At 48.2% G+C, this 24,550-nt stretch overlaps 1 protein-coding gene across 10 annotated transcripts in view; it reads left to right on the top strand.

Moving 5' to 3' along the window:
- FRMD4A (FERM domain containing 4A) overlaps positions 1 to 24,550 on the top strand; it is a 608,405-nt gene that overhangs the window by 320,733 nt on the left and 263,122 nt on the right. For 2 of the 10 annotated variants that reach the window (XM_060659569.3, XM_081796048.1), the window contains exon 1: positions 6,692 to 6,922. The exons of 6 other annotated variants lie outside the window; for them this stretch is intronic. In XM_060659569.3, coding sequence (XP_060515552.3) covers positions 6,707 to 6,922 — 216 coding nt within the window. In that variant the 5' untranslated portion in view covers positions 6,692 to 6,706. Of the gene's footprint in view, positions 1 to 6,691; positions 6,923 to 7,201; positions 7,376 to 24,550 lie in introns of those variants that run through there. 2 more of the 10 variants (XM_060659571.2, XM_081796049.1) reach the window with 1 other exon arrangement.

Below are 24,550 nucleotides of genomic sequence, written 5' to 3'. Positions count from 1 at the left end.
GGACTTTACTGGAAATGAACAACACATTTTCTTAAAAAGCTCCTAATATAAGTAACGCAGTATTATAAACAATGCAATAGCCACAATTGTGTCAAGGGCTAGGATGAATGTAAGCCCTAGGTAAAAACTAAGTGTTCTTACCCCGGTTTACCTCTTAATCGGTTTTACTTGCCTTCCTTTGTGTCTAGTTAACTTCCTCCCTGCTCGCTCATCCTCCAACCTCTTCACACCTCTAGACACAAGTTTTCTAGTGTCTTCCCTGTTCCCACGTGGAGGGATAGTGTTGATGACCTGTCAACAAATGTCCTATGAGAATTAACATGTCTTCCTCTGTGAGAGGACACAGAAGTGGTTCTCAAGCAGGCACACCCTCCTTTTGGTGGGACCAGGATCCCCAACCTTATAACTTCACCCCCGACCGGCCCCAAACCTGTGTTCTTCCGAGTGGTTCTTGACTCCTAAGCAAAGCAAAGCATCTGTTGTCTCGTTTGGTTTTGTTTTGTTCCCAGAAAGCCATGATCTCATAAACACATGCTTGCAAAATATATGCTCAAAAATCATCCTTGGCCACTAAGTTCATGGAAACCAAATAATAAGAGATCAAGAAAAGAGGAGCTGAGAGCATTTCATTTCTCATTCAGGGCCTGGACTGATGGAATTCAGACGGCCCTGATTGTATTTCTGTTGGGGGCCTGGCATGTATATGAGAACTTGCTTTCGTGACCACAGTAATTGATGGGATGACATCACTTTTCGAGCCTCAGGACCACTTGTAGAATGGTTGGTGGAGCGTGAAGGGGAGTATTCTAAACATAGCTCTTGGCATACTGCTCTGGAAGTGCCTGAGCCAGAGGGCAGCTCCTGTCTCTCGTCCACTTTCCCAGGGACGCAAAATATTTTTATACACATGGCCAAGAGTTTTTTAAAAAAAATTATTCTCCCAAATGAACGGGGTGAGCTCCCTCGCTTTTATATAAATGGGCCTCTTGGGTTCTCAGGTTGAGGAATGATGCAGCGATGACTCTTTGTCAGAGCTGGGACATCTTCCAGACCCAAATATGGGATCAAATATGTTAGCGAGCGGCCCTGAAACGCCCCTCGATTTCAAAACACTGTTTGGGTTTGGGTTTAGCACATCACCCACTCGCTTAACCATACAAGTGCTATTTCTAAATATCCTTTTCCCAAAGAGCTGGCGCTGGGATGAGAGAGAGACAAATGGGAACATCCAATAGGGCTTGGACTTTTGCCCCGATGGTGGGCGTGAGAGGGTCAGGATCGGAAGGAAGGCAAGGTGGAGGGAGCGGTCTCAGAAGGAGGAGGGAATTCTGGGCTTTCTGGTGTCTTCCGCCCCCGTTTCCCCAGAGTCCCTCTGCGGGCTCGGTCAGGGGGGCTGGCAGCCAGCCCCTGAGAGACACCCTTCCCACGTGCTGCTGCCCTACCTGCACTCAAAGGCATGTCACAGAATGTGATTAGGAAAGCAAGAGCATGACCACCTCATACCCACTAGGTTGGATCTAGTCACAAAGACAGGCAGCAAGATGGCTGGTGAGGATGTGGATAAACTAGAGCCTTCCAGCACCGCTGGAGGGAATGCAAGACAGTGGGGCCACTGTTGAAAACAGCTTGGCAGTTCCTCGGAAGGTTACGCACAGAGTTGCCATATGATCCCGCAATTCCACGCCTAGGGTGTCTGCCCGAGAGAACCGAAAAACATACATCTCCACGGACACATGTGCGTGAGTGTCCACGGTGCTCTGTGTGCCCAATAGCACACAAGTGGGAACGACCGAAATGCCCCCCCACCGCTGTGGGTGAATGGACGAATAATATGTGTGTGAGCTGTCTGTACAATGGAACTGTATTCACCAAGAGAAAGAAGGGAACTGTGGAACGTGCTTCAGCGTGAATGAACCTTGAATGCATTATGCTAAGTGAAAGAAGCCGGTCGTAGAGATCGCGCTTCTAGAACGTTTTCGGGAAGAGGCTGGGGATGGGAGGGAGGAGTGAGGAGTGGTAGTGCTAGTTCATGGGTACCGGCTTTCATTTTGGGGTGATGAGAAAGTTCTAAAATTCGAGGGTGGCAATGGTTGCACGGTCCTGGGAATACACTAAAAAAAAACCATTGAGTTGTACAGCTTACATGGGTGGCGAGTGTGGACATACATTATATCTTAACGAAGTGTCATGTTTTTTAAGAATACCAACAAAGAAGTAGGGGCCGCCTTCGTTTACAGAATAAAGCTCTGCCCCAGACCAGTTTTTCGGTTCACACATGGGGATTTAATAACAAAAGCATTCGGTGGAAGGAAAGAACAAAATGTGCAACAAATTTAAGCCTAAGTTTGAGTGCCGTGTTGGAAGCCAGGAGGCGAACGGAGAATTAAAATGCCAGCTAGTAGCGGAGAACTGAAATGGCCCACACGTGGCACAGAGATGTTAATTGCAAAACCCAAAAGAAAATCGGCTTTCTGTGCAACCTGGAAGTATGGTGGATGAGTGTGTCTGAACATCCCCCAGCTTCCCCCTCACTGTTGCAGACTCGTTTATTTTCCAACACCTCCTGGGGCACCTGGGTGGCTCTGTCGGTCAAGCGTCTGACTCACGGTTCTGGCTCAGGTCGTGATCTCGCGGCTTCCTGGGTCCAAGCCCCACGGCAGGCTCCACGCTCTCTCTCTCTCCCTCCCTCTCTGCCCCTCCCCCAGTCACGCCGTCTCTGTCTCTTTCAAAATAAATAAAGAAACTTAAGAATAAATTAAATTACAAAAAACCTTATTTTCTAGCACCTTCTCAGGTTCACTTTGGAGTCTGTTGTCCATTGATCCTTGCTCTTCCAAGAGAACGGATCTGCTCAGAGTAAGGCCTTAATTCTGGTTGAAATGTCTTGGTATTGGAGCTCCACTGGACCGGGCTTTGATGTGGGAGAAACTACCCTTGACCTTCAAATTCTGTCAGTAAGATACAACAAAACGCTTCCAAGATAATCTTTTTAAAAAGCGGTGTCTGGGGGCGCCTGGGTGGCTCAGTCGGTTGAGCGTCCGACTTCGGCTCAGGTCACGATCTCGCGGTCCATGAGTTCGAGCCCCGCGTCAGGCTCTGGGCTGATGGCCCAGAGCCTGGAGCCTTCTTCCGATTCTGTGTGTCCCTCTCTCTCTGCCCCTCCCCCGTTCATGCTCTGTCTCTCTCTGTCTCAAAAATAAAATTTAAAAATGTTAAAAAAAAATTAAAAAAAAAAAAAAAAAAAAGCGGTGTCTGTGCCTCCCAGCAGCTGACTTTGACCTGACACAGAGCGTTGGACTTCTCCGGTCAATCCGACGGGTGACATTTTCTAAAATAGGTGGCAGCAAATAATCACTGAATAATTAAGACGGGTTCCATTGGAATTCATTTCTGAATACATTTCTTGGGCTGCTATAGATATGTTTCTTCGTGTGCACGCAAGTTCCCGTATCTCTAATGTGTTTGCGGATTTTGTTCCTAATTGTGCCACATATTACTTTCAACTTAGAGTTTTTGCGAGTTCTTCTCAAGGCGGTAATTGTGTCCGAAAATATCTTTAGAGTCAGGCAAAGGCATTTATGGCTTTGCAAAGAATTCCTCTGTCTTTGCGAATACAGCGAACGAGAGTCTGAAAGCAGGGACGGAAACTCCTGGACGCAGGGATGGTGATGAACGGCTGAACCAGGTGGGAGCAGCTGGGAGGGATGGGGGAGACATCGAGGTCAGTGCCCTGCGGTGGCCCCGTGTGTGGTGCAAGGGCCCCACCTGCCTCTCCTGCCTTCGCCCTGGACGGGAACTCCCAGCTTCACCACGCCCGCCTCCTTCCCACGGTCAGCACCTGATTTAGAGCTTCCAGCCTCGGTCCCTTCCCAAATATGGAACCACAGGACCAAGGCTTTGGCTTTCGCTTGTGATGTCCCCCAAGGGCGTACAAGAGGCCAACGCTCAGCAGCTAACCCAATCCTGCCAACTGACTCAATCCCCAGACTCTCTCCACCCCAAACATTAGCAAAAAGTCTCCTGAAAGGAGGGGTGATTCTGTAGTCGCTCTTAATGACATCTTCCTGGGATCTCAGATGCTGTTCCTCACCCCGTAGACACACACCCACGACGACACTGACCGATCATTCTTTAAAGTTCTGTGAGTAACTGTCTAAGCGGTAAACTGCCCAGGAAACCCCGACTTTCTATTATTTTCAAAGAAAGAATAAAGAACGTGGTTAAAAAGAGGTGGAGTCAGCAGGACAAACGCAGTTTCCTCTTTTGACCGGTGAGCCCTGAGGTCAGGTCCCTGGCCGGTCATGATATTCACGTGGTCTGGGCAGGTGACTGCCACCCTCTGCACTATAATTTTCTGCTACAGATGCACACGCAGACACACAAACAGAAGGACACACAGATATACATACACACGTGGACACACAGACATGCACACAGAGGCAGACACATTTGTATCTAATTGCTCTGAGCATTCGTTCGAGATCCTTTTAAAAGCACGGGGCTCCGCGGTCAATGGCGACGGTGCTATTTGCCCGCGCAGCCTCTCAGAGGCCGTTGGGGAAGCTGCCTGGCAAAGTCTGAATTATCGACCTCAAATCTAGGGCAGAAGCAGATACAGCTGAAGACACCAGGCCAGCGACAGGGGTCAGCGTCCCCCACCAGCACATCTGCTGAAATTACCAGGCTCCACAGAGGACATCTCCGTCCTCTGAGTGAGAAAGATTTCAGGCCAGTTTAAGTCTCGCCGTTCTCAGGCATTAATATGTTTTTATCCAGGCATGTTTTTAAAAGCTCATTATGGCACCTTTGTACTTCAAAGATTCCCAGACCATAAGCTAAATATATATTTAACTTGAAAAAAATGTTTAAAGTCGCATTGTTTAATCACAGAGCAAAACAGTGCCTTTAAAACTGTCCCTATCTATTCCATAATTACATGCTTTGGATAAGAGCCTGGTTCACAGCCAAAACCCCCAGAGGATGGAGAGTATGAGCTTAGGGACAGGCAAACACTAACTATGATGTCGTTTGCCTTTGTTTTTTCTTGAGAATTCCAAGGTGGTTAACTAATGTTAATGGAGCAATCATTTTCCACGTACTATTTGATTTTTAGTTTTGCTTTTTTCTCTTTCTTTTTCTTTCCTCCTCCCTTTCTTTTTCTCTCCCTCTCTCTCTCAATAAAACAATCTCTGCTGATGGACTGTTGGTAGAAAAACAAGATTCCTTAGTCAGTATCCCCTCACCTTTGACGACGGGGTACGTGAAAATGAAGGAATAATACACAGGAATGAGGGGCGCCTGGGTGGCTCAGTTGGTTAAGCGTCTGACTTCAGGTCAGGTCATGATCTCACGGTCCGCGAGTTCGAGCCCCACGTCGGGCTCTGTGCTGACAGCTCGGAGCCTGGAGCCCGCTTCGGATGCTGGGTCTCCCTCTCTCTCTCTGCCCCTCCCCCACTCATGCTCTGTTTCTCCCTGTCTCAACAATTGATAGGCCTAAAAAATTTTCTTAAAAATACAGGAATCAAATCATGCATAATGTTTTACCCTAGAACCATTACTCGTAGGAAGATGATGAAACTCATCAAAGAAGAGTTTAAATGAAAATGCTCTTCACGTATTAATTAAACGAATGAATGCATCTATCCCTAACCAAAGGAAAAGGGATTAAGAGAAGATGATTTAGACAAACACCAACTTTGAAATGATCACAAGAGGTTCGTATGATCAGGGCTAGGTGTGTCCTTGATTTACATGATCATGGTAAGTGCTAAAAAAAAAAAAAAATTAAAACCAGCTTCATGACACAGCCTGTGTTATCCACTCTAAGTATATCATCTCATTTAATCCTCACAACAACCCCGTGGGCTCAGTATGATGCTCATCTTACAGATAAAGAAATAAGTCAGAGAAGTTAATTAACTTGTCTAAGGTCACACAGTAAGCGGTAGGGCCAAATTCAAACTCAAGTACATCCGACTCCAGGATGGTCCAGTAGGTTAGTGAGCTGAGCTTGACTACTTTTCTGATGACATTTAAGTTTTGAATTAAAGAGACAAGATAATCAATCAGTTAATCAATGGAAAGAATGTACAGGAGGAAAATGTGCCTTGGTGGCCACCACGGTTCTTCGGGGCCATGCAATCAAAATTGTGTCAAGACTAAACATGCCTCTTTTCTTGTGTTGTGACTCAGTCTTCCCCTACACCTTGTCTGCCCTCCCCACTTTGGATCTCACCTTTTGGCCTATAACCTATTGAATTAGGGTACAGATGCCCTTCTGAAACAAGGCTAAAAATGATCCAAACTCAAAAAACTTAATCAACATGGCAAGTAGCTGTACCCTGTTTAAGTGGATGCCTTTCCTCCGGCTAAGGTCTTCGTAGGGCTTATCCAACGCGTGGTAGTGTCGCAGGAACGTTGGCAGAAAATGACCCGTTACGGGGAGAAATGAGATATGTTGACTTTGCCTCCTTTATCTACTTTCCTCCAAAATCACAGATGTTGATATTAAATCCGATAGATAAGTTTTCTTACAGCCCTTTTAATCCTAATGTAAACTTGGGAAATTGCCAAAGAAAATGCCTGGGTTTTTGCCAAGTGCCCACAGAAGGCGCAATCTCTCCAGTGTTGATGTAAAACTGGACGTTTTGCTTCACCAACGCAGACGCTCTTTGGTTCTCTGAGTTTTAAAGAGTTAAGAGAATAGATGGAATGCCTTGGGAATGTTGGCAGGGGAGACCCGAGCTCTTTCTCCTTTGCTTCTCTGCTTCTCACCCTGGACAGAATCTCGAAACCACGAGAGCACGGGGATGACTCTGGGCTTACGCCGTTCCCTACTTTCTGGTTCGACCTGCCCCCAAACCTGGCTCTACGTCCCCAGCGGCCCACGGACAGGGAGGGATGGCGTGCGATTATCTGCAGGGTGAGGCCTATTTTTACCTTGTCCCTGGTGAGTTCCCAGAGCCAGGGAGAAAACATTTCGATTTATGAGCCATTTGCTAATCCTTGAGGGAAAACAGTCCCTGCAGATTAGTGAGAGTAGAGGGAAGGTAGGAGGAGAGGAGATTGGGGCAGAGGAAACAAGAGTTATTTTGACTGCATTTTTCCCTTGCCTGATTAAATCTCGGTGACATTTGAACTTTGCTTCGCTAAAAGAACACAGCCCTGGATGTGGGGGCCTGGGACCAGAGGGGTAAAGGCGGGGCCTGGGGCTGGCATGGCTGGAGGGCCGCTTGGCTCAGAGGACCTGCTATGTAGCCGGGGCCGTCTGGTTCGGGGCCTGACTTCCCAAGCACTGAGGACGTGTCGAGGGGGACACCTTCGGGTCCTGCAGCTGATGCTGAAGCCATGGTGCATCTCCAGGGCCGTCTACCAGGTGGGACCAGAAGCTCCTCTCACGTTTCTTTGCAGCCGAAGAAATCAGTGGGGGATGGTGGGGAAGGGGTATAAGCTGCTGTCACGTTTTTAGGACCGTAAAGTGTGTTGTAATAATGGGGGTGCGGCTAACATTAATGGAACACCGTCTTCCAGAAGCACCGTGAGGTGCTTCGTAAGCGGTTCAGTTTTCCAAACAGCCTGATGTAGTAGGTACTTCGGTCACCATTTTGAGATGAGGTTATTGAAATTCAGAGGTTACTGTTAGTAGATGACAGAGTCCTGTGATTTTTTTTAAGTTTATTTTAAAGTTTATTGATGTATTTATTTTGAGAGAGAGAGAGAGAGAGCAAGAGAGAGAGAGAAAGGAAGGGGCAGAGAGAATCCCAAGCAGGCCCTGCACGGTCAGTGCAGAGCCCGACCTGGGGCTCAATCTCATGATCCGTGAGACAACGATCTGAGCCGAAACCAAGAGTCGGATGTTTAACCAACTGAGCCGCCCAGGCACCCCCAGAATCCTGTGATTTAAAGCAAGGTTTTTCCGGCTGTAAAGACAAGAATGCCCTTTCTATGAGTTCATGTTCCTCTTACCCAAGAGATGCTGTTTTTCTCAAAAGATGTGTATCTCTGTGTGTGTGTGTCTGTGTGTATGTCTGTCTGTGTGTGTGTATGTGTGTGCATCTGGGTGTTGGGGGTGGTGACCAGCTGGTAGGGAGCATGTGGCCGTGGGACAGGAGGCAAGGAGGGAAGAACACCGAGGAACAGTACTGAGTCTCTCTCCTCACCTCCCCACCCTGTGGTGGCTTCCCCAGCAGCTTCCAAAGCCAGACATCCATAAACAGCCTCTGTTTCTCAAGACAGAGTGTCTTCTGCAGGAGGGTGGCCCTCTGAGTCCACTGGCCAGAGATGCAGAGCCCTTCACAGGGAGATGACAGGGTCTGCTTTCCTCATCTGTCCAACCAGACTGGTGCCATTAAGCCAAAGTCCCCACTTGCTACGGGGACTTCCTCAGCCCAGACTGGGAGGAAGGATGCAGACCCACTGGCGGGGGGGGGGGGGGGGGGGGGGCACAAAGGCAGAGTGGCAAGGGGGAGCTTTTCCCCTGACTGTTTCTCGAAAAGGCAATGATACATGAGCTCTTCGTCCGTTGACGGTTTTCACAACCTCGTTTCCCTCACTGAGCCGACTTGAGTGGTTTTGCCGTCTCCGTCAGCTGGCTCATCACACCCCTCGGCACCAAGGACACACAGCTGGCCTTTGTATTTTTAGGTGTCACTTGGTGGCATATAATCCCTTAATGAGCTGCAATGGCCAAGCAGTGCAGGGCCGGGTGGCCACCCCTCCCCTCCCCCTCATGGAATGTCTGGACCCACTGAAGGGACGACTCCTTGCAAGACGTGCCCAGGAGCCCTGTGTTGACTTCACAGAGGGGACACGGCCCTCCAGGATTCTCACCCTTGGTTCTTCGTCACCCCATTGGCCAACGGTCTGAAGACGGTTCAGGCGGAAATGAGGTCTCTTTCCAGAATGCTTGTGTTTGAAGGGCCCATACCCGGAGTTTTACTACAGGCGGCAAATCTATCTGTAATAGATCATGAAAGAAACTTGAGAGCGAATCTGCGAATCTGACAGCAATCTGAGAAATGTACGCGGCATTTCCAAATGATGAGTTGTGAATCTGAAAGAAGGCTGGGAAAAGGAAGCAGTCACGTGGGTGGTTTGTCTGTTTGAAGCTTTTCCTGAACCCCCGGTTGGCGTTTGGTAGAATTCCCGAGTCAGGAAAGTTCCGTCTTCTTAGTTGTTGCTCTGATTGCACGTGAGTTTGGGGGTCCTGGTTCCCCACCTCCATCTCCCACTTTACCTCTTGTCTGTCTTCTCTTGTGTCTCATCGAGTTACATAAAAACTAAGACTCTCGGGGCGCCTGGGTGGCTCAGTCAGTAAAGCGTCCAACTTCGGCTCAGGTCGTGATCTCGTAGTTTGTGGGTTCGAGCCCCACCTCGAGCTCTGTGCTGACAGCTCAGAGCCCGGAGCCTGCTTCGGCTTCTCTGTCTCCCTCTCTCTCTGGCCCTCCCCTGCTCACGCTCTGTCTCTCTCTGTCTCTCGATAAGAAATAAACGTTAAAAAAACATTTTTTTAAAAAACCAAGACTCTAAATCAAGTAAGTAAGCTAGCTCCCCTTCAGGGGGCTTCTCCAGGACTTGCCTTAACATTGTAAGTGGCCTGAAGGGAACATTGCATTATTGGCCACCAGGCCCGGAAAAGCAAATTGCCCCCCGCTCCACCTCAGTTCCGTTCACCAGATACTTCGTGTTTATGTGCCCGCCCCCTGTCTCTGGCTGAGCCGGGCTGGTTGGCCCAGGGGCAGACGCCTGTAGCCCACACGGCCTTGTCCACGGCCGGCAGGTAGTGCCCACAGGTGCAGCCGGGAAGCCGCCGCTGAGGGGAGAGCCAGGAATGCCGGCCTAAATCAGTTCACTGACCCCGGGGGCCAAGTTGGCCAGTTCGCAGCCTGCAGGGCCAAGGTGAGGGGGAGGGCTGCCCAAAGCCGAAAGCAGCTGGCCGGACCAGGGATGGTCTGAGTAGTTCCAGAGCGGACTTGCCGTCCCCTGGCGGCTTTACCTGCTCCCAACCCCCACTCACGCTGGCAAGCAGGATTGGCTTGAAGGGACATTTAACACCAAAGACTGGCATGTCCTCGAGAGCTCACAGTCTCCTGGGGAAGAGTTGAGAAAGCAAATAATTGCATTTCGACTAGTAGAGTCTTCAAGGGAAGAAAAGGGAGAAACTAACTTTGGTCAGGGAAGACGTTACCAGAAAACCTTGTCTCTGTCCTAGCCTTTGCTTCCCGCCGTATAGAGAAGGGGTGGCAGTTCAAAGCGGTGCCCGGATTGAGTGAGAGCACGTTTGCGGAAGGGAGGGGTACACACGGAAGCATGTACGAGGGGGACAGACTGTTTTTCAATATACTGTATTCCTTCTGGTCTTTATCTTGGGAAAAATTCATCACGAGTGCCTTTATGTATTAGGGATAAGGGGTGACTAATGGCCATTCCTGTATGTTTTGTTTAGTTAACCAGGGAAAACTACGTGTTCTCCTCTATTCACACACTGCTTCCACACTCAGGGCACTTCGGGCATCAGGTGTGGGGTTTTCCACACCAAGCAACTGGGGTGCAGACTGGAGCACAGGTGCCCCAGGTTAGGAGCTCAGACCCACAAGAGCTCCCCCCCATGAGACACCAGTCGCAAGTAGTAGGTCCCCTGTTACCCACGACTTCTGTCCCACTCGGCTACAAATCAGAGGTTCCCCTGACCCCATTCTTGGATGCCATCATTGCTAGAACAGCTCACAGAACTCAGAGAAACACTTCTTACGTTTACCAGTTTATTATATGAGAAAAGACGTGACAAAGGATATAGATGGACAGCCAGATGAAGAGATAACGCAGGGCGGGATCTGGGAGGATCCTGAGCTCCTGTCCCCTTGGAGTTTGGGTTGTACCACCTTCCCGGCAGCTAGCTGTGTTCGCCAGCCTGGAAGCTCTCTGAACCCAGTACTTCGGGGACGTTTATGGAGGCTTCATCATGAAGGCATGATCAAGTATCAACGCCATTTCCAGCCCCTCTCCCCTTCCTGGAGGACGGAGGGTGGGGCCGAAAATTCCAAGCTTCTATTTATGGCTTGGTCTTTCTGGTGACCAGCCCCCATCCGGGAGCCCACCCAGAGGCGCCTCATTAAAACAAAAGACGGCCGCTACCACCCAGGAAATTCCAACGGATTTAGGAGCTCTGTGTCAGGAACCAGGGTCAAAGACCAACTATTAGATCAGAAGATGTTCCTTGCACTCTAATCACTTAGGAAAATTACAAGGGTTTTAGGAGGTCTGTGGCAGGAACCGGGCGCGGAGACCAATATATATATATTTTTTTTTTTTTCTATTGTTTCATGGCCATGGTTTCATGGCTCACAGTCTCCCCATTGGCTAAAGTGATGGCTTTCAATCTCTGAGTGACCTTTAGATTCAACTGGGAAGATTTTCGTTTCTTTTCTTTTCTTTTTTACTAAAAAAAAATTTTTTTAAGTTTATTCATTTTGAGAGAGACAGAGCGAGCGGGGAAGGGGCAGAGAGCGAGGGAGAGAGAGCTCCCAAGCAGGCTCCACACTGTCAGCGGCGAGCCAGATGTGAGGCTCGAACCCACACACCGTGAGAGGGTGACCCGAGCCAAAGAAAGGAAAATCACAGCACATGACAAATGTCGGAGAGCTGGCAAATACCGTAAGCATCACGAAATCCAGAGAAATGGCACGTCCACTAACAAACTGCCTGATACCTCTCTGTCTTCCTTCTTTGCCCTGCACCTTCGGACTGCCCAGTCTTTGCTCTCTTTTTCACAAGGCAGTAAGTCTGTCTTCCTCCAGCACGGCTGATCACAATGGGTCCCTTCATCACTGCTGGGTTACAAAGGTTTCTTTCTGGGCCATAACTCATTGTTGGAAAGAGTGTGCAAGTTTTTCGGACGGCCGTCAAATTTGAAAAGCCTTCTGCCAAGCTTCCTTTCCATAGGATCTGTTACCAAACATACTTGTTGCTTATAGTAAAAGCACACACGTGTGCCCTTGAAACACAGGAATGGTGGGAAAATTCGATTATCTTCTACTTCTTCTGATAAGGAAAAAAAAATTATAGGATGCTTTTGTAATCGTGTATATTGTATAGTATGGACATACTCCTGCCGGGGGGGACATCTTCCACTTTTATTAGGGGTTATGAGAAACTAACTCTTCACTTATAATATTACCGGTCTGAGGGTCGGAAGGTTTCTCAACAGACTAGCTTCTGTCTCCTAGCATTTTTTGTTTGTGTGCTGTTGTTTTGTTTTTTGAGAAAGAGAGCACCCATGGGGAGAGGGAGAGACACAATCTTAAGCAGGCTCCACACTCAGTGAGGAGCCCCGCATGGGGCTTCATCTCATGACCCTAGGATCATGACCTGAGAGGAAATCAAGCGTTGGACGCTCAACCGACTGAGCCACCCAGCCACTCCTGACTTCTAGCATTTTAAATATTATTTCTCCCGTGTGGACGGAGTTCACGTACCTCATAGCCAAGTGCTGTAACATGTAGTAACATCCACATAAGGTCTCTCTCTGGACTGATGTGGACAACGCAAGGCGTCGGCACCCAGGGGTCAGGAACCTGGCCGGAATCCTTTTCTACACCGGTACCTCTCACCTCTATCTTTTCATAGCTAGAAATGAGTGTGGAAAGAGCCATGAGTCATAGCTGATGACGATGAAAATAGCTTGCTTGTGCAAAGACGGGTGTGTGCACATATTGCTAGGAATAGTCCTGGTGACCTGGGAGAGACCCCAGGAAGTGAAAAGCCCTGGAGTCTAAGCTTCACGACGAATGCCCTTCTGTGCCCTCCCAGCCACCTCCCATTCCCCCCTGGTCATGCAGTATGAATTATAGGAAAAATAAAATAAATAAGACCAACAACCTGAATTATTACCATGCCATAAATTGCTTCTGGCCCCAGAGATGTGGATCACATATGCAAGGCATATGTGAGCCTGTTTTAGATTGTGATTTGATTTTTCTAAGTTGGATGTCATCGGTTTTTAGAAATGTTTTTATCTTTTTATTTTTGGTCTATTTGCAGAAACTGCACCCTTCATGACGGCTGTCAGCTCTGTTTCTGCTTTTTATTTTCTAAGGCCCGCCGAACAAAGCACAAAAGCAGCAACATACCTGGTCCTCCTGATTTGGGGATAGAAGCTGCGTCAGAGAAAGCAAGACTAGGAAAATGGCCCAGGGCACATTCCCACCTTCCTGCGAGAAGTGTGGTCTGTTCCATGGTTTTCACATCATCCGTGTTCACCCATCACCACTGCTTCTGGGAGGAAATAGGGACCAGTGGCCCTAGTGACCACCCAAGTGCCAGGAATCGGGGAAGAGTCCTTTTTAAATTACGTGTTCCAGGGGCGCCTGGGTGGCGCAGTCGGTTAAGCGTCCGACTTCAGCCAGGTCACGATCTCGCGGTCCGTGAGTTCGAGCCCCGCGTCAGGCTCTGGGCTGATGGCTCGGAGCCTGGAGCCTGTTTCCGATTCTGTGTCTCCCTCTCTCTCTGCCCCTCCCCCGTTCATGCTCTGTCTCTCTCTCTGTCCCAAAAATAAATAAAAAAACGTTGAAAAAAAAAAAATTTAAATTACGTGTTCCAGTTCCATCTCCCCACCCCCCACCGCCCCCCAGCTCTTTGTGGCTGAGAGCCGGGGCCACAAGGCTCCGGACACACACACACACACACACACACACACACACACACACCGTGGTTAGCGAGCTAATCCATGCGAGGGCCCTACCATCCTGGGATAGCACTAGTGGTCAGAGAGAGAGGTTCCTGTGTTTTCTTCCCGGTACAGATTGTGTTTCTGAAGCTGAGAGGTTCTAGAAATTGAACAGTTTGAAGGTTCTACTTTGTCATCTGTCTGCATGATTAGTTATGGTGATGTCAGTGCTACATTCTCCTAATGACGAGCAAGTCCTCCAAAATGAGATTGGGGTTCCAGTGATTCATTCGTATCTTCTGAAACAACTAATACAACCAATCTGGGGCCAGTGGATCTTGCCATGATTCCGGCAAACGTTTCCACATGTGGAAAGTGAGGCTTTGATTCTCAATTTGCTATTTTTGCTTTTCCCCTTTCATCATTGTGTTATGGCAATGTATGTTTTCAAAGGGCTGTGCCCTTTGTATTATTTAATGCCTACATATGGCGTGGGGCTTAGCCTTTCCTCCAGTGATCTATAACATGTGTTATGGGTAAAGGAGGAAAAAAAAAAAAAGGCTCGCACCAAGAAGAACAATTAGCTAATTTATCATATGCCTTTCTAACTTCTGTCAGATCTGCACATTTGTGTGTTTTAACCTTTTCTGCCACTCTTTGGCTGGTGTCTTGTCAGTAAAGGATGACGTGTTTGCATTTCCACCGGTGCCTGAATGTCACGCACCCCGTCTTTTGCAACGGTTCGTTCTTATATGGACACGGAAGCACATCTTCGCAATCAGACCAGGAGCAAAACTCCCTTTCTTGCGTTTTCCAATGCTTCTTTGATGTGGACAGTGTTTGCAAAGAATGTAAGAGCTCAGTTTTCACTTTGTTCTTAAAATATTTTTTGAGTCTGACACGGGGTGTGTTTTCATCGTCCTGGAAGGCATTTTCTTTGGTTCCAGTAAGAAAGTAATACTTTGGAGGTTTAAAAAGCTGTCGGTTACAACATCAAGCATGTCTCCCTTTGGGTCAGTTCCTTCTAACACATGCGAATCTACTTTCAAAGCTCTGTGGAAATCAACTCAGAATTTCAGCTTTGGACCAATCTCAGACTCCCTTTGGAGGAGCTCCTAAATCCTACTTAGGTAAGGCCTGCAGATAGTAATCCCACTGAATGGGGAATAGCCTGTTTTCCCTTGAATCGTACATTTGTTTGGGTGTCTCTTGCGTTTGGGGCTGATGGGGTCCATGGGGGATCCAATTTCTCTGCCATTGCCATGAAAAAAAAAAATGACATTGAACTATATGGAGAGTTTTTGCCTAACATCCTCACAATGTCCTATTCTTCCCAAACTGGTATCTTTGCAAGATCTCATCAATTGAGAGAGAATTGCTCACACTTCTTAACTTCAAGAAAACTACACATGCTTATCTTTTTATAGTTTACCCAGTACTTTCAAAAAAAATTGTTTTAATGTTTTTATTTATTTTTGAAGGAGAGGGAGAGAGACAGAGCATGAGCAGAGGAGGAGCAGAGAGAGAGGGAGACATAGAATTTGAAGCAGGCTCCAGGCTCTGAGCTGTCCGATGCGGGGCTCGAACTCACGAACCATGAGATCATGACCTGAGCCGAAGTCGGACGCTTAACCGACTGAGCCACCTGGGTGCCCCTTACCCAGTATTTTCAAATGCTCTCCCTTCTTTTTGATTCTCCACACCACTGGGAGGTGTCATAAGTAAGGCTTATAAGTAAGGCCCAGGGAAGCTTGTGGCTGGCCTCCTGTAGGGAAGGATCTCAGAAGCGATGCTAGATGTTTGCTCTGGGGCGATGCCCCGCTATACAAATTTGGGTTGATTCTGAGTAGTCTCTTCAACAGAGTCGGTTGGTATTCCGAGTTACATTTCTAGCTTTTGCAGCGATTCTGGGTATGGCGTATGTCTGCCTCAGCTTCCCTAATAATTAAGTACAGATTCGCTCATTCACTGATGTGTCTGCTCATTCCTCTAACAAATAATGAGCGAGCACCTACTATGCGTTAAGCATTGGCTGTGTTCTGGAGACGGGATGGTGAAAAAAACCAAACATGACTCCATATTCTTATAAAGGTTACGTTCCAACGGTGGAGATCTGACATTCGCTCCTCCACTAGTGCTAATACAATAATTATACAAACTCACGTGAATTTGCAATCATGGGTCAACGCTGTGAGGACAAGGTACCTGGTGGTCTAAGAGGGTACACCACAGGGGAACTTGGCTGTTCTCAGTTGTTCAGGAAGTGTTCTTGAAGAGGCAACACGGGAGCAGAGATCTTAGAGACAAGTGGGGTTAACAAGGCAAAGGGGTAAGAGGGGGAAATCACACTAGGCATGTGCAGGAATCACATTACCTACTGACCCAGAGTTGCTGCAGCAGACAGGAGGGCAAGGATACTGGATTTGTGATGCTTAACGATCACGTGCCCTTATTTAATAAGTGCAACGTGTTCTGTTATCATTTACAATCGGGGTGACTGTGCTGCTGGACCAGTGTGGTCACTGGATGCTTTTCACTAAGCGTTGTCCTACCCCACCCCTGGACCTTCTGAAAACCAGCTGGCCTATTTGGGGAGCCTCACCAACCAGCCTCAGCTGGAAATTTGCTTCTGTCTCAAGGGTATGAGCTCATTCCCACACCAGATGGGTTCCCAGTAAATGATTGTGCAATCTGATCATTTTCATGTCATGCCGACTCCCTTTGGAAGATGGAAACAGGGTACGTGGTCCCTATCATGTAAGTTAGAGGAGAATTTCCTCGATACGATAGCACACCCTGCAGATTGAGAGAAAACATACCCTTTAGAACTATGTGGCCGTTCTTCCATTAATAATAACTTATAACTGTGAACAACCGATTCGTTTTTATCATAGGGCACATCAGTGAAAGTAACTTGGGCTTCTGCAACAGATGCCTTGGAAATCTAAGGGATTTAACATGACAGAAATTTATTTCTCCCTCACAGTTAAGTCCGACAATGTTCCGGTTGGTAGACAGCCTTCCATGGGATCACTCAGGGTCATCTTGTGACTTTGACCTCCTCTAGCAGCCCAGTGGTCTATTCATTTGCCAGAAGAAGACGGAGAAGGGAAACTCCCATCGCGCTTTTTTGTGCGTCAGATGTGGCAATGGTGGTCCTCCCTTGTGTTCGCATCCCGTTGGCCGGAACAGTCACATGACCTCCCAACAGGGATACTGGCAAGAACAGGTGGGTGGGCAGCTGGCCCACCTATCACAGAGGGTCAGCTTAGCCTGGGTGAAGGCCGTGTCCCCTGGAGTCAGTGAATTAGGCTTTAAGTCCCAATTTTCAGACCAAGTCCCCTCTATAAAACAGAAATAAAAACTCCTGAATGAGACATTATATATAAAATACTTAGACCCTGCCTGATACATTGTAAGAGCTCAATAAATATTCAACCATTATTATCAGTGCATTCGTCTCCTACACAATAAAAGCAAAATTAAAGATATCCCATCATTTCGTATCATCTCGTCTGAGAAGTGAGTAGGGATGTAAAACAATCTTTCTTAATTTTTCGAAGAAGGAAAACAAAATCCTCGATTTCCGAAGTATGTTTAGGATAGTTGTTCGTGAGTTTCCTTTAAGTTTCTAGGGGAAGTTAAAGGAAGTCTTTTGACAGACAGTTCTGTTAGGAAATAAGCTGATGCAACCCAAGCTTATAAGGAGGCAGTTTGGTGTTTTAGGTTAGCAGATGCTGCTGGGGACTCGGAGCTGAATGGAAGTCACAGGGTAGTGGTTCCTAGGAATCTGAAGGGGCCTCTGTTCTCTCCTCCCTGGGGAGCCTGGATCGAAGCTCAGGGGCTGCCATCTCCCACCCCACTTGGCTTTGTTTGTGTTTCCCTAAGGGAGCATTATGGTTGTGATTTCCCTGTTCTGGGGCAGCCGCTGTGGCTTTTCCACAGCGTCTACTGGTCTGGGCCAAATAACCTGCTGTTTGTTTTCTCTCTTGGCCAAGAGCTCAGGGCACCCCCAAGCATTTTCTGAGCAAGAGGAAATGCTTGTTGTATTCCACCCAGGGGGCAAATTGTAGCTGATACCTCTTTTGAGGGCTCTGATCCAGGCATGCCAGCACACAGGGCACAAAATGCCAGCTCTCGCTGTGTGCCGGGGGGGGGGGGGGGGGTCGGAATGGGGACGTGGATGAGGTTGGTGTGGCCTCCTTGAAGCAACTGATGTTATATTTGGTTGGCCTCCCACGCCCATGAAGCCTTAGGTAAAGCCTTGGAAAAATGGGCTCAGCTATTGCCACGCAAGCCGGCCTTCCTCTAAAAGGTCTCTCTCTGCAGGATGTTCAGAGCATATCACCTGGTCACATCAGATCTTAAAAGAAAAAAAAAAGTCACAGCTTCTGAATTTTGATAGACCTCATTAGACTATTGCAGGGAGGAAGTTGCCGAGAGGGGATTCTGAGAATCCCAGCCAAAGCTGTCTAATAAAATTCCCATATTTAATCCACTCTAGGGAGTAAAATACCTGGAATGCTAGGGAATCTTGTTAAGGTAGTCTAGAGCAAGCCCTTCGGCTCTGCCAAGGCTATATCTTAACCACCCGAGGGAACTACTTGTCTAGACTGGTTACAACTATAAAAAGTAAACTAAATTAAAGGCGTTTCTTTGGTTCTAAGTCCTTTATGTACACATTAATTCTCCCAAGAATCCCGTGAGGTGGCCACTCTGATGACCGCATTTCACAGATAAGAAATGGAGCTTAGGTCACCCAGTGCAAGGTCACCTAGCTCGTGACCAGATTTGCACCGGCTCTCTCTCCATCACTGGGTTTAGTAATTACAAAATACACCAGTTCACATACACAGTGTCAACCACGTTCCAGCAGGAGGTCCTTCCTCGTGCCCACCTTTGTCCCTCGCCGCCGTTTCAGTGTCGACTCTGACCTCCGTCGTGACGAATTTCCGGTCGGCATGGCAGCGGCATATTTGGTAATCCTTAAGACCCAGTTTTTTGGGGTTGCCTTTCTCTCTCTTCTAAAAGTACCTGTCTGCAGTTTCTTTGTGGTGTTAGGGATTGAAGGATAAAAACAGTTCTTTCCCACCACCCCTGCCCCCAAAAATCCCTGTGAAATACCCAACTTCCACCTTTACGCTTAGATTCTATTGCTTGGTCTAAGAGGTTCTTGGTGATGATAGTTGACATTGATTTAGAGCTGCACGTCTCACGTATCTATGTCGAATTCTCAAGGCAACCAAGCGAGGGAGGTACCATTATTGTCCAATGAGATGCACGAGGAAGCTTCAAGCCAGGATCAAGATCAAGCAGCTGGGGAGTTGTGGGGCCAAGATTTAAACCCAGGCAGTTTGAGTTCAGAGCTCGGGGTGTGAAGCACTCGGCAGTGTGGTCTACACGTGGATCCGGTATGAGAGTCTGCTGCCTGTAGTGCTCTTTGCAGGGAACCTCACATTGTCTCTTTCTTCCTTCTGTTTTAGTTGCCTGCTTACTATTTCCAGGGCCCTGTGAATCACAGATTCACATTGTATCATTGTTTCGGTCAATCAAGTATTTCTTGTCGGGGCTGGCGGCAAGGTAGTGGACCGCTAATGGGACCCTACAGCTCCAGGGCTGAATCTCAGTTCAGCCACCAGTTAGTTCTGTGGTCATTAACTAGTTAATGAACTTCAGTTCCCTCCCCTGTAAAGTAAGCATACACAAGACCCCAAAAATGTTGTAATGAGGGACAAATTGCATCGGACAGCTCTTAGCCTTGTTCTGGTGGACAATTAAGCATTCAATAAAAGGTGCTGTTAACATTGCTGTTTTACGTTTCAATCCACAAACGTGCATTGAGTCCCATGCCCTCGGTGTGCTGAGATTGAGGGAGAGACACAAAAGAGTAGGAGAAGATATTTGCTGCAACTTGCAACTGGGTAAATCGGTTGGGCAAGCGGGGAAGAGGTAACTGGCAATGCGTGGCAGGAGGCGAAAGAGGCCACGAGAAGGTCAGAGGGCACACATTGTTGGATTTCAGAGGGGCTCAGAGCAGGATTCAAGGAGGAAGGTGAAGAAAAGACAGGATGTATCTGGCTGCAGTTTAGGGGAGGGTTTCCAAACAGGAAAACGGTGCAAGCAAAGGGAAGGAAATATACAATGTATCCACAGTTACCATATATGATCAACCTTCTCAGTGGCTTGTAGTAGGGGTGGGGGTGGGAAGGGGGGCAAATAGGAATGAATGGAATGTGGAACTGAAAGCAGAGAAAAGCTCATGCTTTTCTCAACCCTATGAATTAATGTTGCAGCCAGAAATAACACCAGGGTTTCCCAATTCTCAGCTAGATTCTCCATAGGAGACACTGTGCGTTCCCAGCAAAGGAGGGCTTGCACAACCTCCTTTTTCTTTGGACTCTGCTTGTGAGAAAGTAGAAACCGAAAAGCAGCGGTGGGATCCATAACCATCAATAGTGGGGCAGTAGAGCCTGTCACAGTTACCTGCTTCTTTGTTTGATCTTTCAGCTTCAAGACAGACTGGCCTTTGCACACACACACCTGCACAGAGTCAGAGCCCTCCGCTCAAGAGGGCTGGTCTTGTCGTTTACAAACTGTCTGGGTTACCCTCTGGTTCAGGGTCTGCTGACTCTTTTCACAACTTTCCAAGCCAGCGATTGAACAAGAATGTTCTGGACACGAACTCAGTTCTCAGGCCCAGAGGAGGTGCCCAGTGTGGAGGCGGGAGGGAGGATCACAACCGAATGTAGAACTCTTGGTGAATCTCAGTTTCCAAAAATGCTCAAGATCTCCTGTTTTCTGCCCCTCCCAGGCATGTGCCGAGGGCCAAGACTCGGGAGGAGTTCGCTTGTTTTTTTTTTTTGTCATCCGACCCTGTGCTGTTCTCCAAGTTGCTCAGGCTCGTCACAAATTCATGTCCATTCATTTGCGTCTTAAAACTCACTGCCAAATCAGTTCACAATTTTCTGCACCGCTGGGAAAAGTACAGAGTCGTACATTCACAATTATTTTCTTTTTCCTAGCCAGTAATTTTATTTTTTCCCCGTTTTATTGAGATATAATTAACATACAGCACTATATCAGTTGAAGATGTATACCATCGTGATTTGACTTCTATATATTGTGAGAGGATTCCCACAGTAAGTTTGGTTAATAGCCATCATCTCACAGATACGAAAGAAGGAAGGAAGCACAAAGCAGGCAGGCAGGCAGGAAGGAAGGAAGGAAGGAAGGAAGGAAAAAGAAGGAGAAGAAAGGGAGAGGAGAGGGGAGGGCAAGGGAGGGGAGGAGAGATGAGGTGAGGCGAGGCGAGGTGAGAGAAGGGAGGAAGGAAGGGAAGAGAGGGGAAGGAAGGAAAAAAATGTTTTTTTCCTTCTTGGGATTTATTCTCTTAACCACTTTTCTATATACCATATAGCAGTGTTAGCTGTAGTCCCCAGGTTGTACACTAAATCTCCAGGACTGATTCATCTTATAACTGGAAGTTTGTACCTTTTGACCATCTTCCTCCAATTCCCCCGCCCCCTACCCGCTGCCTCTGGTAACCGCAAGTCTGAACTGTTTTTCTAGGAGTTTGCTTTTTGTGTGGTTTGGTTTTGATTCCTCATATAAGCGAGATCATAAAGCACGTGTCTTTCTCTGTCTGACCTATGTCACTTAGCATGATGCTCTCGGCGTCCATCCGCGTTGTCAAAAGAGGCAAGATTTCCTTCTTTTTTATGGTTGCATAATATTCCATTGTGTGTGTATGCTAGGACTTCTTTATTCGTTTATCCATTGATGGCCAATCAGATTGTTTTCACGCCTTGACTGTTGTAAATAACACTGCAAGGAACATGGGGCGTGCGGCTGGTAATTTTTTTTTTAATTTTTTTTTTTAACGTTTATTTATTTTTGAGACAGAGAGAGACAGAGCATGAACAGGGGAGGGGCAGAGAGAGAGGGAGACACAGAATCTGAAACAGGCCCCAGGCTCTGATCTGTCAGCACAGAGCCCGACGCGGGGCTCGAACTCACGGACCATGAGATCATGACCTGAGCCGAAGTCGGACGCTTAACTGACCAAGCCACCCAGGCGCCCTGCGGCTGGTAATTTTAGATCAGCATCACGGCGCATCTGAGATGAGCAGGGACTTTGGGATCAGACTGATCCAGGGTCACATTACCTGTCTCCACCAAATACAGGTGCACCATGCACCTGTTGCATGAATCTGGCAAGCTATTTAGTCGTCCTGAGCCTCAGTTTCCTCTCCTATAAAATGGAAGCAGGTTGAAAATCACTGTCTGATACGATTGTTTTGAGAATAAGATAGCCTACCCAAAGCACTCGGCACAGTGCAGAGGACATACAAGGTGCTCAGTAAACGGTAGCAGGTTCATCACCAGTTCTTCCTTCATCATTTAAGCACGCCCGAAAATGTGGCCTTGCTTGGAAGGCCCTGTGCAGCAGCTTTGGACAGAAATTTGAAAGCAATTAACTACAAACCACCTTGATATGTTTCACACGCATTACCAATTTCAAACCAAGAGTGGGGGGAGCCTGGCAAAGAGAGAAACGTTCTGCGCGCATGTGTGAGAACAATGTCCTCCTCCCCCACCTGGCACTGACTACTGGCCAATCCACGACCACACCGCCATCCCCTGAGCTGCCGTCGTGACCCAACCCCCTCCTTCCCCTCCCCTGCGCTTTTCCGGAGGGCTGGGTATCTCCACATATGGAACCCAGTTTCTCTATGGGCCCTTTAATACGCTAGAAATTCCAGAACAACGTAGACCCCGGCAGGGCACGGGCTCCACGTTGGCAAATCGGGCACCACCTCTGGCATTGCAATGTGTTTCGAACCAAGGAAGGAGCTGCAGCCCCAGATTTCGAGGGTTAGCTCCTCGCCCTGCGCAAACACCCGCGGACTGGTAACAGCACTCCTCTGCAGAACGCAGAGAAGTTGAGCCGGAGAGAACCTTCTCCACCCCGGCTGTAATGTCAGCCTCACCAGCCTCCAGATCCTTCTCTGTGCATTTATACCTCCGTAACTTGGGTTAAGAGTACGATGGATCGATCCCCTGTTAAATGGCATTTAAGAGCAGAATTATTAAAACAGGGTTGGAGGACTACCTCACACGATTGAATATGATGTACGCTTTGTTACGATCCTGTGGCACTTGATAAATGGGGTCTGTCCAAGAAAGAAAATTGTGTCCGTGGCTCAAAGAATTAAAGTCCATGTCCTTTATTAGAAGAACATTCAAATCGCTTTCAAAGACAATTGGCTGATTCTTTCTAGCCTACCAATGGCCCGAAGGATCGCGAATTAAAAGGGGTACGACGGGGTCAGGTTTGTATGCAGACCCTGCATTTCACACAGGCACTCTGAGAGGGGTCAGCGCAGGGTTTAGACGGAAGCCTGCAGGTCTGTGATGTATCCTCCAGGTGCTACCGTGGAGGGGCTTTGCTGGTGACCCCAACAGTCCCGTCGGCTGCCAGCAGGTGGGGCTGAGGAAATGTCGCCCTGAGACGGCGAAGCCAGCGTCCCGAAGGGCTGCGGTAGTTCTGGGGCCATATCGCTCGTGCCACGTCCCTTCCCCGTGACTTGAACCGCCAACACCACTGAGCCCTGTCGGAAACTCGGATTAGAAAGGGGACTCTCCTTTTATTGTTTGCTGTGCAAACACAGCCCAAAGCAAAAAAGAAGCGGCAGACCTGGGTGGAGAACTGTACACGGGGCACAACTGGGGCTGTCTCTTCCATGACATCCTGGCACGGTGCCGGGTCATTCGTTCTGCTTCTCTTTTGTTTATGTGTAGAAAGCATGAGGGCTGGCCGCTGCCCTGTGATGATTCTCTGTAAAGTGAGCCTGTGTGATTATGATGGGCAGAGTTCTTCAATTTTACAAAGGGTGGAAACAGTTGATACGGCCAGGTCATGACAGCAAGCAGGTCTTTCGATCCCGGGGGGGCATCGTGCCGTGGGTCCCCTTAGGATAACAGAGGAAATGTTGGAAATGTTACGGGAGGGTGTTCACGAGGTAACGGCATGCGGGAACAAAAGCAGGATACATAAGTACTCAGATAAAGCAACCCCCCTCCACGAGGGACAGAACATCTGCATGTTCAAAGAGTCAGGTGGAAGGTGCCATTATCACCCAGGTGGACACTTTGGAGGTACAAATGTCTCCACTTTGTTCTGGAGACATTATATATAATCTTCACAAGAGCCCTACTGGGCAGGGACTGTTACCACCATTTCTATCTTCTGCAGGAAGGCACTGAAGCTTTACAGTTCATGTAATTTGCAACTGTCCCTCAGCAGAAAGTGATAGAGCCAGATTTGAGCCATGCGTGGCAGGTGCTTCTGGAACTCATGCCCTTCGCCACCACGCTGTATTAGAGCAGTTATTTCTGGGCAGTAGAAATACAGGTACATTTTTTTTAATGTTTATTTACTTTTGAGAGAGAGTGACAGAGCACGAGTGGGGGAGGAGCGGAGAAAGGGGGAGACACAGAACCCAAAGCAGGCTCCAGGCTCCGAGCTGTCAGCGCAGAGCCCGACGCGGGGCTCGAACTCATGAACCGTGAGATCGTGACCTGAGCCGAAGTTGGACGCTCAACCGACTGTGCCCCAAAACACAGATACATTTTAAGATCCTTTCACTTTTATGTGTTTTCCAATTTTGCTCTTTTTTTTGAGAGAGAGAGAGAGAGAGAGAGAGAGTGCAGGTGGGCACATACATGCCAGCAGGGGAGGGGCAGCGGGAGAGACAGAGAGAGAGACAGAGAATCCGAAGCAGATCCCATGCCCGGCCCAGAGCCGGATGCGGGGCTTGATCCCACAACCCTGTGATCATGACCTGAGCTGAAGTCAAGAGTCAGGCGCTCAACCAACTGAGCCAC

This window comes from Panthera onca, chromosome B4 (genome assembly GCF_046562875.1).
Source record: "Panthera onca isolate mPanOnc1 chromosome B4, mPanOnc1 haplotype 2, whole genome shotgun sequence".
Classification (NCBI taxonomy): Eukaryota; Metazoa; Chordata; class Mammalia; order Carnivora; family Felidae; genus Panthera; species Panthera onca.
The sequence above is the reverse complement of the archived record's forward strand: the minus strand, read 5'-3'. Positions and strand labels throughout refer to the sequence as shown.